Genomic DNA, 15411 nt, shown 5'->3' with positions numbered 1-15411 from the left:
TATACTTATTAAGCACATGTTAATATCTATGAGTGGAGGCAATAGATGTTTTACTGGATTCAGGACTAGAAGATTTGTCCCTCCAACCTTCTTTCTAAAGGAAGAGCTGCCCAGAGCTCCTGTGCCTGTTTATTTTCTTTTCCTGTCTGCAGTTGCCCTGGGATATCTCAGTAGTCTCAATTTTTTTCTCAACTTTAAATGGGGAATTTTCTTGGTGTTTGCTTTTAAATATTCTCCTGTGAGAACTGCAACTCAATCACTGTAGTGTTGTGCTTAAGAGCCTTCTGGAAAGTAACTAGCTTTAAATAGAAGTGAAAGGAGTGTTACCAACTCTCATGATTTTGTCATGAGTCTCATGATAATTATTGTTTTTCTTAAAGCCCCTGCTCCTGGAGTCAGGTGGATCTGGGATGATTTTAGCCTTCATTCTTAAAGAAAAATGAAGTTTCTAGCCCTTGTGGCTGTGGAGAACGCTTCAAAATGTGACCCTAGTGCACCCTAAAGGCTCAAAAAACAGAAGGCAAATTAAAAAGAACCCCAAATCTATTATTTTTACATAATCTTATGAGTTTAAAGCTAATCTCATGATTTTTGATGAGCCTGATCCATGATTTTTGAACATTTGGGATTGGCAATACTGTGAAAGTGACTTGAAAGTGTCACTTTCACTCCTGTTTAAGGTCAGGTTCTAGTTTATGTGTAGTAAGGTAACACCCCTAGAGCCCCAGGCAGGTGCAGTATAAACTCACGGGGCCTTGCCCTAGTAGGATGTTTCCAAAGCTAAATGATCTATTAGAGGCTTGGCTTTTTTTAATATAGGAATTAGATACAGTGCCCTATCAGCTAATTTCTAAGTTACCTGCAAAAAGCCCTAGAGTTTTCAGGTGCCTAAGTTGCCCCCCCCCCAGCCCCCAATACCAAAATCTGAAATGGCAATTCTACCTGCCAGGCCCGGCCATGCATGGGTAGCTGGTGTCCGGGACACTCCTGGGCCCTACACACACTGCTCTGGCCCCCTGTGCACCCATCCGTAGCTGTGAGCTGAGCAAACGTGACCAAAGTCACAGCGCCCCACAGGTGGGTGCGGCAGGGACTAAGGCAGAGAGAGATTCGGGTCGAAAGCATCTGCTGCTTTTCCTTGCCTAGCCTGAGACAAGGGCCTGGTTCAGAGTATTTAAATGGCACTTGGTATGTTCAGAGCACACCTCCCTTTAACTTCCTTTACAGCTGTGAGTGCTTAGCCTATTGAAATCACCTGCCCCCCTCTAAAGGCCCCTCCCCCAGCCTTTTTGAGTCCTGGGTCCAGTGGCTCCTCCCTCAACTGAAAATGGGGGACAACCAAGGAATAACAGGGCCAGGAGTGGAGGTCACAGGTTCAAAACCCAGGGGGACACTGAGCAGAGAACCCTGGACAGCACCCACTGCTCCTCGAAGCTGTCTAGGGAGCCAGTGGAAGCCACCCAGAGGAACTCACCTGGGTGCATTTGAGATGAGACCAGGGAGGAACAGAGATAGGCCCCACAGTCACAGAGCACCCCCTCGTCCAGCATCCTCCTCCTGGTGTTGTAGATGGGTACTTTGGCCAGTGCCAGGGGGAGGTTGACAAGGGGCGCATATATGAAAATGTATACGGGGGGGGGGGGGGGAGGGGAGTGCAGCCAGAACCTCGACAGGAGGTTCTGGAGGAGCCAGAATAGGGGTTGCTACCTGGCACATTCTAGATCAGCATCATCAGGGTCTCCCTCACGCTGCAAAATGGACAGGTATTGGGGAGGGTGGGTGAACCACCCCAGGTACAGGCCCGTGCTGATGAAGAGATCTCACAGAAGACGCCTCGGATGGAGATAAAAGAGCTGCTGGTTATATCGGAGCCCTGGGAGGTGGTGGAGGAAGGCGTGTGCTAATGTGCTCCATACCAAACTACCTGCACCACAAAGAAGTCTCTGCGGGGCCTGGTGGCGGAAGACATGGTAAACCAGGCTCTGTCCTCCCTCCTCCAGGGGAAGAAGCAGAACCCCTGCAGAGACCCAGTGCAGTCGTGACCAGAAAAACTGCAGAACTAACCTCTGGAGCTAGGCCAGGATTCCCGGGGCCGGGCTCAGGGTGTTGAGCTTGCGCCAGAGTATGGACAGGACTAGTTGGTTCAGCACCAGCACCCTCCCTAACAGGGAGAGGCACGGGAGGAGTCCTGTCCATCTCTGCAGCCGCTCACCCACCCTGGCCTTTAAATGCTGCCAGTTCTCCAGCAGAGAAGGATGTGTGACAGAAAGGTAGATGCCGAGATAGAGCAGTGGACATGCACTCCACTGAATAGCTTGAAGCACGGGTGGGAGGGAGCTCACCTGCCACCCATCCCTGACCACTAGGCCAGAGCTCTTGACCCAGTTGACCTGGGCAGAGGAGGCCGCGGCAGGCCTTCACCCACACCAGGGCGCCTGGACCACGTCGTTGGCATACGCCGACAGGACCAGCCACAACTCCGGCTCAGGGAGCCCCAACCCTGTCAGCCTTTGGCGGAGGAGAGAGGAAGGGCTTGATCGCCAGAGTATACAGCTGGCCCGACAGCAGACACCCGACACACCCCACACCCAAAGCTGATTGGCTCGGTCAGGGTCCAGTTGAGCCTGACCAAACACTCTGCAGAAGCAGAGCACCTGGAGAACACCCACAAACTGGGGTCCGAACCTGAACGGCCGCAGAGTGCCCAGGAGTTACCCGTGGTCCAGCCTGTCGAATGCCTTCTCCTGGGCCAGGGACAGGAGGGCGAACAACAGACCAACCCTACACCCGAGCTCCAGGAGCTCCCAGACCAAATACAAATGATCAAAGATGGAATGGCCTGGGACGGTGTAGGTCTGGTTGGGATGGACCACATACACCAGCATGGACCCCAGCTGCAGTAAGATGGCTTTTGCTACGACTTTGTAATCCATGCTGAGGAGGGAGACAGGACGCCAGTTCCAAACAGGGCTGTCTCCAGGCACCAGCGAAGGAAGCAGGTGCCTGAGGCAGCCAATAGAAAGGGGCGGCACTCCGTCCAGTATCTGGGCGGCAGGTCTGGGTCTTCGGTGGCAGCTCCAGTGCTCTGCTTTAGAAGTCGGTGGTGAGTCTTCACTCCATCTCTTTCTCTTCAGCGGCACTTCGGCAGGAGCTCAATATGGTTTTCCTCCCCCCCCCCCCGCCACTTGGGGTGGCAAAAAAAGCTGAAGCTGACCCTGGTTCCGAAGGTCGCAGAGCATGACAGGGGGAGGACCCTGCTCCCCAAGGACTCGGCCCAGATGGTGACATGGTCCCAGGATAGGAAGACAGAAAAAGCAACAAAGTAAAGAGTATTGAAGTAAAAGCAGTTTAATGTGGTGGTTTATTTCATGAACTGTACATTACCAGTACCTACACGGGGTGGTGGTGGGGGGGGGGTGTCTTCCACTACATTCCCTTGCTTTAACAGACAGCCTCACATTTACACTTAAGACTCATTAACTATCTAATGTAGTTATCTGATTTTCCTAACAATCACTATTTTCATATACTTGAGTGGTCCAAAATTATCATAAAAAATCAGCACAGAGTAGCTTTTGTAAAATCCAGGAATATTTTGGTAAAAACAAAAAACAAAGGGCTTTACACACTCATAACAAGTCTCAGGGGGTAAGCCCTGTTAGTCTGTATCCGCAAAAACAACAAGGAGTCCAGTGGCACCTTAAAGACTAACAGATTTATTTGGGCATAAGCTTTCGTGAGTAAAAAACCCACTTCTTCAGATGCATAGAGTGAAAGTTACAGATACAGGCATTGTTATACAGACACATGAAGAGAAGGGAGTAACTCGCAAGTGGAGAACCACTGTTGACAGGGCCAATTCGATCAGGGTGGATGTAGTCCACTCACAATAATAGAGGAGGTGGTGTCAATTCCAGGAGAGGCAAAGTTGCTTCTGTAATGAGCCTGCATCTGTAACTTTCACTCTATGCATCTGAAGAAGTGGGTTTTTTACCCACAAAAGCTTATGCCCAAATAAATCTGTTAGTCTTTAAGGTGCTACCGGACTCCTTGTTGTCATAAGGAGTGTGTGCGCGCAAAACAAGTTCTCCCCCCCTCCCCACGCTGATAATTTGGTCAAATTTGGGTAGTTTTTCCACAGGAACAGCACAAGGCACATCCCTCACACCATGGCATCCCTTCTGCCAAATTTCAAGACTCTCCTACACAACATATTTCCCCCATCTCATTCTCAGAAATGGTTGAATCATTTTTGCTGAAGCTTTCCAAAGAAATTTGCCCTGAGGCAGACACCTAGCATAGAAAATTCCAGGTTGAATGGAAAAGTTGGGCAAAGCTGTAACTGAAAATGGTCTTCAGTATTGGGCAATCTTAACTACGGATAGTGCTACCAGCTCAATCACTGTCCTTTTGTTTGTCTGAGGCTATTGACAGGTGCTCCTAGCTGAAAAGGAGACCAAGGGAGCTGACTTTTAAAGCTGTTGTAATTTAGTTTATTAAGAGATTAAAGTTTCACCATTTATGCTCACCTATGCTAGAAAACTAGCTATTCCTCCCCACCTATCCTCCACCTTTTCCCTGCAAGTGCATTACATGTCCTTTCCTGCCCTCAAACAGGACAAAATGTTTGCTAGGCTTCCCTAGTGTGTACTTCCACCTGCTCCATTACAGCAAGGGGAATCACAATGTCACCCTGCTAGTGAAAGGATCCTAGCTGGGTCGAAGTTAGTACATACACCCTTTTCTAACCCCCCACTCATGTTTCCAACATAGATAAGTCCTCAGGGGGTCTACTCTTATTCATGGGGTAATCAAGTGTACCCTCCCAAGTGTAAGGTTAGATTAGAAGAGAAAATTTTAAAATGCAACTGGTTTATTCCCATTTATGCTCTTTTTACTTTTCTTCTCATCTTTAAAAATTAAAGTCCATGCAAGTAGATTCACCTTCAGTTGCAATCATGAGACAGTTATTTCTAAACTGCTGTTTCATTGTTCAGTTATGGAAGCATTTTTATTTCTCTAGTTCCTACACAAAATAGGGCATGTCTGAATTGATCATATCCCTACAAACTTACAGTTAGAACAAGTCACAGTGTGTCAACTCAGCTTTCATGTAAAGAAAAATTGAGGGTTCTAGTCCTCACGATTGCAGAGGAAACCTTGAATATATGAGCCAAGGGCACCCTAAAATCAAGAAGGAAAGAACCTTATGAGTCAAGCCTAAAAAAAGCCATGATTTTTGAACATTTTCATAGATTCATAGATTCTAGGACTGGAAGGGACCTCGAGAGGTCATTGAGTCCAGTCCCCTATCCTCATGGCAGGACCAAATACTATCTAGACCATCCCTGATAGACATTTATCTAACCTACTCTTAAATATCTCCAGAGATGGAGATTCCACAGCCTTCCTAGGCAATTTATTCCAGTGTTTATCCACGCTGACAGTTAGGAACTTTTTCCTAATGTCCAACCTAAACCTCCCTTGCTGCAGTTTAAGCCCACTGCTTCTTGTTCTATCCTTAGAGACCAAGGTGAACAAGTTTTTCCCTCCTTATGACACCCTTTTAGATACCTGAAAACTGCTATCATGTCCCCGATCCGTGTTCTCTTTTCCAAACAAAACAAACTCAATTCTTTCAGCCTTCCTTCATAGGTCATGTTCTCAAGACCTTTAATCATTCTTGTTGCTCTTCTCTGGACCCTCTCCAATTTCTCCACATCTTTCTTGAAATGTAGTGCCCAGAACTGGACACAATACTCCAGTTGAGGCCTAACCAGAGCAGAGCGGGAGAATGACTTCTCGTGTCTTGCTCACAACACACCTGTTAATACATCCCAGAATCACGTTTGCTTTTTTTGCAACAGCATCACACTGTTGACTCATATTTAGCTTGTGGTCCACTATAACCCCTAGATCCTTTTCTGCCGTACTCCTTCCTAGACAGTCTCTTCCCATTCTGTATGTGTGAAACTGATTTTTCCTTCCTAATGGAGCACTTTGCATTTGTCTTTATTAAACTTCATCCTGTTTACCTCAGACCATTTCTCCAATTTGTCCAGATCATTTTGAATTATGACCCTGTCCTCCAAAGCAGTTGCAATCCCTCCCAGTTTGGTATCATCTGCAAACTTAATAAGCGTACTTTCTATGCCAATATTTAAGTTGTTAATGAAGATATTGAACAGAGCCGGTCCCAAAACAGACCCCTGCGGAACCCCACTTGTTATGCCTTTCCAGCAGGATTGGGAACCATTAATAACTCTGAGTACGGTTATCCAGCCAGTTATGCACCCACCTTATAGTAGCTTCATCTAAATTGTATTTGCCTAGTTTATCGATAAGAATATCATGCGAGACTGTATCAAATGCCTTACTAAAGTCTAGGTATACCACATCCACCGCTTCTCTCTTATCCACAAGACTCGTTATCCTATCAAAGAAAGCTATCAGATTGGTTTGACACGATTTGTTCTTTACAAATCCATGCTGGCTATTCCCTATCACCTTACCACCTTCCAAGTGTTTGCAGATGATTTCCTTGCTCCATTATCTTCCCTGGCACAGAAGTTAAATTAACTGGTCTGTAGTTTCCTGGGTCTAGCACTAGGAAGAACCAGTCGCTTGTCTGCCTGCAAAGGCCAGAATATATCCAATTCGCAGAAGCATCACATTTCTGGATATGCTTATGGAGAAATGGTCATCCTGCCAGAAGGCTGAGGCAGAACTATAGGAACCTAGCGTTCCTTCTTTGTGATCTGGCAAGTACAGCTATGTCTACCACCCGGGGCTGCATGCAGCCTAGACAAGCCATTGACCAATACAAGCACAATCAATCAAATTACACTGATTAGTAAACAGGATGACTCAGGTTAATACAAGATCTTTTCACCTCTAGAGACTTATGCTCAATTCATTGTTATGGACAAAAGCTTCATGGGAGGACTTCTAGTTTCCAACCAATTCCTTAGCAGCAACTGCAAAATATACTGTTCAGCATAACAGCTGATATTCACCCAACTGGAGTACAGTGGTGCTGCCGGAGCTTGTGACTAAGGTGCACTGGCTAGACTACTGGGGGACCTACAGCCCACGGAGCCTGCCAGGACTATGACTGCAGCTCCAACTAGTGCTATTAGTTTCCATTTTCACAAGCATCACGTAACAGATTTAGAAGAACCCCTCATTTTTTCAAGGGTCACAACATGCAGACATATTGGCTTCACAGTGGTTTAATATGAACAGAACTTGGACATTACATTATCAGACAGCAGCATGAAGACAGTTTGTGAATTAAAGCCCCACATCAAGATATATACACAGCAGAAACAGCCTTCAATCACTCAGCACTTGTGCATGAAGGGAGTTTTTAAAAAGTGACTAATATAGATCAAAAAGGCAGCAGATTGCTTTGAACAACAGAAAGTTAGCAAGGCAGGACCATATATGCCACTTCAATCCAAAAAGCAGAGTAACTGGTCAGTGCAGAGTGCTTCTTTGCAGAGTTCGGAGAGGAAAGGAGCAGACCTAGAGACTCCAATCTCCTTCTGGAGCCCTCTCCTTGTTTGCATTACAAGTCAAAGATCCACCTTTCAAGCTGGCTCTGAATCCAGTGCCAGGATTATATTTCATGCACATTTTACATCAGCCACTCCTCAATCCGTGTCACTCCCAGGAGCAGCTCTCTCCAGGCTGCTTCAGTGACTTACTCTTCATTTGGGTTTTTCCAGCTTTACCCATTCCACCCCAAGACACTGAAGTTCCTCACTGGAAAAAAACCACAAACAGGAAGAATAGTGGATGCCGTGGTGGATAGGTTTGGCAGGAATCTTTGTGGATACAGTGGGGGGCCTAGTCATCCCATTTCTTTGTGAAGACAGAAGTCAGGTTACTGCACAGAAACAACTCAGAAGTTAGGAGCTGCCTCCCTCTAGAACCAAGACACTCACTGCTTCTTGATCTAGCGCACTCTGCCCAGAGTTTACCTCTTCTGCTAAGTCCTTAGCGACACTACAAAGCAAATGGTAATCCTGGGCCTGACTTTTGGGGAACCCCTGAGCAAAGCGCTCAACTTCATCTTTTACAGTTACTCCAAGGGAATGTGTATTTGTGGTGCATCAGCAGTGCACAGCCCATTGCACCCTCTCACCAAAGGAAAGTGCTTTTAAAGAGTAGCTACTTGACTAGTTCCCATGTCTTTTCTCCCCTATACAAAAGCATGCCTGGCCTGCAAAGCCACCCTGGGGGACAAGGGAGGAGTGAAAAGGAAGGGCTGAGGATGGCAGATACTTGTGCTGCCATTCTAAAGGCACACTTCCAGTGCAGATTACTGATCACAAATCTCCTGCCTCCAGACTTAGATGACTGGAATGCTTCTGCCACTCAGCACTATGCAGTCTGGGAGTGACTGTGCCCTACTCCCCCTCCCATTCTCTCTTCTCAGTGACGGGCAGGACCTTTCCCTCCAGGTACAGGGATGGGAGCCAAGTCTTTGGAGAGACAAGGCCAGTGCAACTCTACTGACACCTTCTGCAGCATGCCAGTCAAGAGCAAGCTGTGGCATTTTCTGAACTCATCAGCTGTCCCTGCTCTGCTGCGTGGGCAGCCCAGGCCCAACTCCACCAGACTGCACTCTCAGAGCACCTAGAGAACTCGCCGACAGCACAAACACCCCAAAGCTGCCAGCAGCATGTTAGAGAGGAGAGGGATAAACGCTGCTATGCTGAGCAGGCCTGTAATGCAGGAGATGGGTCAGAGTGGAATCTTGGGTCTCAGCACTTGCAGACAGCACAGGGTGAAGGTCTCATGCAGGGTGGAAGGGGATTTATCGTGGGGATAAGGAAGGGACTGGACATCCTACCTGGCACCTGCTTGCTCAGTTTTTGGTTAAACCCTGCTAACATCCTAAAACTTGCTGCAGTCACTGACCTATATGACAATCACTGTTCTGCTCTGGTGTTCTTTACAATGCTTGAGGCCGCATGGACGGGGGGGTGAAGGACGAGGCTGGAAGGACATCTTGTACCCCTTTTCACAGGAAAGGGGCAGCCCAGTCACATTGTCATAATGCCCTAAGACAGTTCATGCCCCACCCTCACACTTACTCACTCCTGCCACCGGGTGCACAACAGCAGATTCATGGCTTAAATCTTCACACCCTTTGGCAGATATCAAAGCTCATCTGAACACAACATTGCTGCCAGATACAAAAAAGAAAAATACTGGACAAACAGGAAGGTTCAGAGAGGAAAAGCTGGTTCGGGAAAGACAGATTTAGTGTAAAAATAAATGTCATTTCTGCAGGAGGGTAGGTGGAATGGAGGAAGACGGAGCATCGGGATCTCCTACTGGCGGACTTTGCCTGGGACGTAATTCCGATCTATAGTTTCCTCTTGCAGGAACATGTGTAAGCAGCGCTCGTTCTGTGCCAGCGGGTGTCCAGCGATCCTGCCAGGGAACAGGGAGGAGCAGAGGTTAGCACGCATGCACCAGCTGGAGCCCCATCTTAAGAGAATAAAGGCAAACACCTGGGCCTCAGAGCCATGTAGAGTGAACGGTCAATTCCACTGTCATTAGGGGCAGAGGAAGAGAGAAGCTGCAGCACTTACACATGTTGTCAGAGTCAGATTCTATACACATGGACAATGCACCTGATCAGCTCTGCTAAGGACAGAGGGGCAGGTGCATAACTCATCTTCTCACTCCCAGACAATCAGCTCTAGGAGGACAGAATTGCTCATGACAACAGCAGTGATGGTCAGCTCTGCAGCCTCACGACACCAGATAGCACAAGAGGAAGATGGCAGCCCCAGGATTTTACATGCTTCAGTGCCACACTGAAGTGCAGAAAAGTATCTAAACAATCGCTCCCTCGGGACAACAGTGCTGCAGAGGCATTGCACTGAGCCCCTAGAGAAGGGAACGGTGTGTTGTGCATCAGTGCTCCCTTTACAAAGGACTTCCTTCAGAGCTTGACTATCCGGTCAGAATGATGGTGGCTGAAGTGAGAGACTCTAGGTAGGGGTGGTGGTGTGTGTGTGTGGGAGGCGCGGCAGTGGAACAAGACTCCAGAACTGACATTGCGACTGCCCCATCCCCATCCCTGTTCCTAGGGCCATTAACCAGCATATGAAGTACAGGGCAAGCCCAGGACATGAAGCTTACTTGTTAATAAACTGTTCTAGTCCCTGCCTCCTCTCCTCAATGAAAGACTCCTCGAAGATCCCCTCATCTCCTCGAAATGGAAGCTGTCGTTTCAAGGCTTTTCCAGGCAGCGGTGGCACTACAATCTAAAAACATACCAGTGTGAGCGAGCAGAGGAGTAGGAATGGATAGGCCCCTCAAGTGGTCACTCTTTCACAGTGATCCCCTCTGGCCCACAGGCTGTGCTCCTACACCGTTCACTAGCTCGCTGGGAGAGCAAGGCTGTCAATTCTGGAAGCTCTCTCATTTCCTGGGATAGCCGCCCACAGCAGCCTCTCCTGCAGACCTGCAAGGACTGTTCTCACAGCCCAAGCTGGTTAAAACCTGTCTATACAGGAGCAGGATTGGCGTAACGGGAACAGGAACAGGTCTGTGCGCAGAGGGCCTCACCTTACTGTCTCGCTCCAGCTCACTCTTCAGCCATTCAAAGTCACTGTATCGCCTCCTCACACAAGACTCTTTCAGTTTGAAGATAGGGAGGTTTGTCTGCAAGGAAGAAGAGGTTGTTAATTTGCAGATTGCTGTAGAAACCAGGCTGACTTTCCTGCTTCCTACTGAAGTCTGCAGAGCTGCATTCAGAGGCCTGAAACCTCTAGACACTATAGGCATTAGAGGTCAGTAAAGAGTGCATATAATGCTGCAATACAGGAAAGTATTTGCAAGCCTCCCTGTGGTTTTTCAGAAAGAAGCAGGCGTTTTTCAGACTCCTCTGGGCAGAGAAGAGTGAACTGTTCACCCAGGTGTCCTTCACACTCCAAGAGCTATGCTTTCAGATGCATGGTCTCCCTTTTGAGTGCACTGATGGTGCCTATGCTTCCATTTCACATGTGCTATTTGTAACTTCAAGAAGAATCTAGGCCTCAGCCCTTTCAGATGTCCACCCTTATGAATTCCAAACAGCATTACAGACGGAGCTACACTGCCAGAGACCTCGCCGCAGACCTTAGGACCTTTCTGAAGAGGTTGAGGAAGGAGGTTAATCCCTGACTACATCCAAGCAACAGGCTGAGACCTTGCTTTAAGATCTCCAAACAGCAGTAGTAACCCTCCCCGTTGCCAGGAAAGGCTTTTGCATGTCTAGCGATGTAGCTTGGATCTAGCCAGGAGCCTGTAGGCATTTTCCCAAAGCTGCATTAACTCTAAAGCCTGATCTCTCACCTGGTGATTATGTTAACTCCACCTTCCCAATGCTGACCCCCCAGGAGAAGTTACAGAACTTCGTGGGGAGGGTGGGGGAGAAGGGGAGCTAACACAGGGTGGGGGAGAAGGGGAGCTAACACAAGCTCTCGGATGAGCTTTTTAGTGACCAGATACCCTCATGTTAAACCTATTGCGGCTACATTTAAACACTTCTTACTAAAGCCTCTGATCAGCTTTTAGGCAGTTCAGCTGTATGGTGCCAGCAGGGACTAGAACTGCAGAGAAACACGAGATCGTTTCCTACTGTTCTCTAGCAGCCACCTTTGGCTGATTGAAGAACCAACAATGACAGTTTTTTGTGGGAGTGCAGCGTATCAACATCCAATCCTCAGATGGAAAATCAGTCATGTGAGGTGTGAGGACGACAGTAAAATTAGCTAATGAGGAAAGACTGTATCCTTTAAGGGGCAGGGATTGTATCTTCCATGGTTTGGAAAGCACCTACCACACAGAGCGCAAGCACAACATACATAATCTCACAGGAGAGGGGAGTAATTTCTCAGTCTAACCAATTACTCATGGGACCATGGTGATGCATGGCACCTTACAAGGACACCCTGCCCCGAAGAGCTCACCGCCTAAGGCAAGACCATGCAAAGGGATGTTGAGTACACAAGGAGTGCTCAGCCATACTGATTATGCAGGCTGTACTGCACAACCTCCATGGTTGCACTACTTGTTTGTATAAGCATATCCATGTTTAGGACTAGAGTTTGTCTATAATTGGTAGGTAATTAGATTGGCAACCAAAACACAAAAGCCATTCAGCACCCAGTTACCTAGGAAGGCTGTTAACTAACAGCTAGCCAAGACACAACAAAAGTCCGCCTCCCGTAAATACTGTTCTCTTCTCTCTGCCCCAATTGGAGCAAATGCCCCTGGAGACACAACAGAGCACCTGTCTTGGTTTCTGAGCAGTGCGCAAGAGGCAAGTGTACTCTACTTACATAAAGAGGCATTCCAGCACTAAGGAGGGGCACAAAGTGGCTGCACTTGGACTCATTGGTGCCAGCAGAATACAGCTAAGAGGGACTGAGTGCATAAAACCACTGACTTTGGATCTAAGCAGGACCTGATGTTTGACCACCACCATTCTTGTTCACATATAGAGAACGAGACTGCACCAGGTTCGAGGGATGTAGTGGCCTCTTGAGATCCAGCAGACATGTTGGGATTTACCACCTTCTCTGCAGCACTGGACAGGAATCCTCTGTTAGATATGGTAGGTGTAGCCCTCTCAGAGTTCGGTAATTCCAGGGGCCTTGGTCAACGCTTCTGAGATCAGACTGGGGTTCTACAGGGTTGCAGGCGTCTGAGGCAAGGATGCGGTGAGATCCTATACCTCTATCACTACGCTCAAGTCAGAAAACAGCCATGCCTGTTTCCCTGGACAGGACTGGCTGTAGACATACTCTGACCTTGAGTCCTTTTCCCATAGTTCAACGTGCAGCCAGATGTGCTTGAGAGACACAGGTCCATGCAACCCAACAAAACAGAGTGAAATGACCCAGGCCTCTGTGGGTCCGTCTACATTGCTGCTGGGAGCAAGCATCCTGCCCAGGCAGACAGACTCGGGCTAGCAGGGCTCGAGTGAGCACGTAAAGAACAGGGGTTCCGAATCCGCCCCGACCACACTCCTACCCGGGGGTCAGGTGGGCTTGAGTTGCTGCCTGAGCTGGAATGTCCACACACCTGTCAAGCTCCAGCTGGCGGCAATGAGCCTGTCTACCCAGCCAGCAGCTGGAAGCCAGCCTCCCAGTGCAGACATGCCCTGTGGGCTCTGTGTGAAGTACAGGGGATTCATACACCAGTGTTATTCAAGGGCCTCACTCACTAGAGCCTTCTGCAGGGGACTATTTTAGAAAGGAAGCAGAAAACCTTGTAGTCCCAACTCCAAACAGCATTCCCTTTACAGTCTGCAGTTGGAAAATGAGAGGCTACCTTGATCATCTCAAAGGCTGCTGAAAGGAGGTCAAGGGACCCTTTGCGGGATCCTTGTATGACACCTCTCCCCTCCCCCCCAAGCACATGCTATAAAAACTCCATAGCCCACCTGTGCCACAACAACTGGTTTTCTGCCAGGGCCGGCGTTAGGGGGTAGCAAGCAGGGCAATTGTCTGGGCCCCCACGCCACAGCACCCCTGCAAAGTTCAGTTGCTCAGGCTTTGGCTTCAGTCCCAGGTAGCGGCGCTCAGGGCCCTGGGACTTTGGCTTTCTGCCCTGGGCCCCCGTGAGTCTAACGCTGGCCCTGCTTCGAGGGCCACCTGAAACCTGCTCGCGGCCCTGACCGCTGGCTGAGAAACACTGGTTTATAACACAGCAGCACCTCCAGTGTGCTTGGCAATCCCCAGAGACATACAGAGGGTGGCAGGCCCTACCCCGCAGGGCAGTGGGGGGACGAAGGGCACATGTTGTGATCTGTCATTCTGCCTGCAGCCACACACCCAGATAAGCGGCCCGCCCCGCCTATCCCCCAGCCATTGGTGTCCGCTCCAGGCTGCCCAGGGCAGCGGTTTGATGCAAGCTCGCAGCCGCTGTAACGCCCGGCCCCTCACCCGCATGTGGAGCTCGCAGCTCCTGTAACGCCCGGCCCAGCCCCTCACCCGCACGCGGAGCTCGCAGCTCCTGTAACGCCCGGCCCAACCCCTCACCCGCATGCGGAGCTCGCAGCTCCTGTAACGCCCGGCCCCCGGCCCGGCCCCTCACCCGCACGCGGAGCTCGCAGCTCCTGTAACGCCCGGCCCAGCCCCCGGGCCCTCACCCGCATGCGGAGCTCGCAGCTCCTGTAACGCCCGGCCCAGCCCCTGGCCCCTCACCCGCATGCGGAGCTCGCAGCTCCTGTAACGCCCGGCCCCCGGCCCGGCCCCTCACCCGCACGCGGAGCTCGCAGCCCCTGTAACGCCCGGCCCAGCCCCCGGGCCCTCACCCGCATGCGGAGCTCGTAGCTGGTGTAGCGCGCCCGGCCCACGCCCACGGTCTGCGGGTTGAAGATGTCGATCTCCAGGAAGTTGCTGGGCGGCCCGTACGCGTCCGTCAGGTCCTGCGGCTTCGAGTTGAGGCGCCGGGTATCGGCCACCGCCGCGTCCGCCATGATGGAGCGCGCGAGCCCGGCCCGGCCGCGCCGCAAGACGTAGCGGCCCCGGAACGCGCCCGCCCCGCCCCGCCCCGCCCCGCCGCCGGCATAAGCCAGGGCCGGATCCAGGGTCCGGGGCGCGCGTGTCCCGGCCCCGGAACCAGCCTGGGCGAGTCTCACCGCCGGCCCCAGCGCCGCGCAGCCCCGCCCCGCGGCTCGGGCAACCGCCGGGCCCAGCGAGCCGGGTCCCGGGGCCGGCCCACGGCCCCTGAACGCGGGGTGCCCGGCCCCGGCCCCGGCCTCGCCCGCCACGCGAGCGGCAGCGGCGGCATACAGGGTCCGGGGTTCCCGGGCGCCGCTGACGGGGCGGTCACACGCCGCGCTAACCCTGGCCCTGAGTAGCGTGTAACCCGCCTGGGCCGGGCCCCCACCAGGCAGATCCCTCACACCCCCTATGGGCCCCAGACCCCACAGGGCTCAGCCCCACCGTGCAGATCCCTCACAGCCCCCCTATGGGCCCCAGACCCCACAGACCCATACAGGGCTCGGCCCCACCATGCAGATCCCTCACACACCCCCTATGGGCCCCAGACCCCCACAGACCCATACAGGGCTCGGCCCCCCCCTATGGGCCCCAGACCCCACAGGGCTCAGCCCCCCCATGCAGATCCCTCACACACCCCCTATGGGCCCCAGACCCCACAGACCCATACAGGGCTGAGACCCACCATGCAGATCCCTCACACACCCCCTATGGGCCCCAGACCCCCACAGGGCTCAGCCCCACCGTGCAGATCCCTCACACACCCCCTATGGGCCCCAGACCCCCACAGACCCATACAGGGCTGAGACCCACCATGCAGATCCCTCACACACCCCCTATGGGCCCCAGACCCCACAGGGCTCAGCCCCACCGTGCAGATCCCTCACAGCCC

The 15411-nt window shown here is 51.2% G+C and overlaps 1 protein-coding gene across 1 annotated transcript; it reads right to left on the bottom strand.

Annotated features, from left to right (window-relative positions):
• Nucleotides 1-7216: 7216 nt before the first annotated feature.
• Nucleotides 7217-14515, bottom strand: SNX12 (sorting nexin 12). The gene is made up of 4 exons (XM_054039140.1): nucleotides 14330-14515; nucleotides 10594-10689; nucleotides 10165-10289; nucleotides 7217-9447 (listed from the first exon to the last, which is right to left on the bottom strand). Exons 1-4 carry the CDS (start codon nucleotides 14492-14494, stop codon nucleotides 9345-9347), a joined length of 489 nt encoding a protein of 162 aa, XP_053895115.1. The 5' UTR covers nucleotides 14495-14515; the 3' UTR covers nucleotides 7217-9344.
• Nucleotides 14516-15411: the final 896 nt, after the last annotated feature.

Source organism: Malaclemys terrapin, chromosome 9 (genome assembly GCF_027887155.1).
Source record: "Malaclemys terrapin pileata isolate rMalTer1 chromosome 9, rMalTer1.hap1, whole genome shotgun sequence".
Classification (NCBI taxonomy): domain Eukaryota; kingdom Metazoa; phylum Chordata; order Testudines; family Emydidae; genus Malaclemys; species Malaclemys terrapin.
The sequence above is the reverse complement of the archived record's forward strand: the minus strand, read 5'-3'. Positions and strand labels throughout refer to the sequence as shown.

What these genes read in the sequence shown, in the direction of transcription:
- SNX12 (XM_054039140.1), bottom strand. Translation starts at nt 14,494, where the DNA reads ATGGCGGACGCGGCGGTGGCCGATACCCGGCGCCTCAACTCGAAGCCG. An exon ending in AGCTGGAGCGAGACAGTAAG is followed by an intron (nt 10,290 to 10,593) that starts GTGAGGCCCTCT and finishes GTATGTTTTTAG; the next exon opens with ATTGTAGTGCCACCGCTGCC. An exon ending in CTAGAACAGTTTATTAACAA is followed by an intron (nt 9,448 to 10,164) that starts GTAAGCTTCATG and finishes GTTCCCTGGCAG; the next exon opens with GATCGCTGGACACCCGCTGG.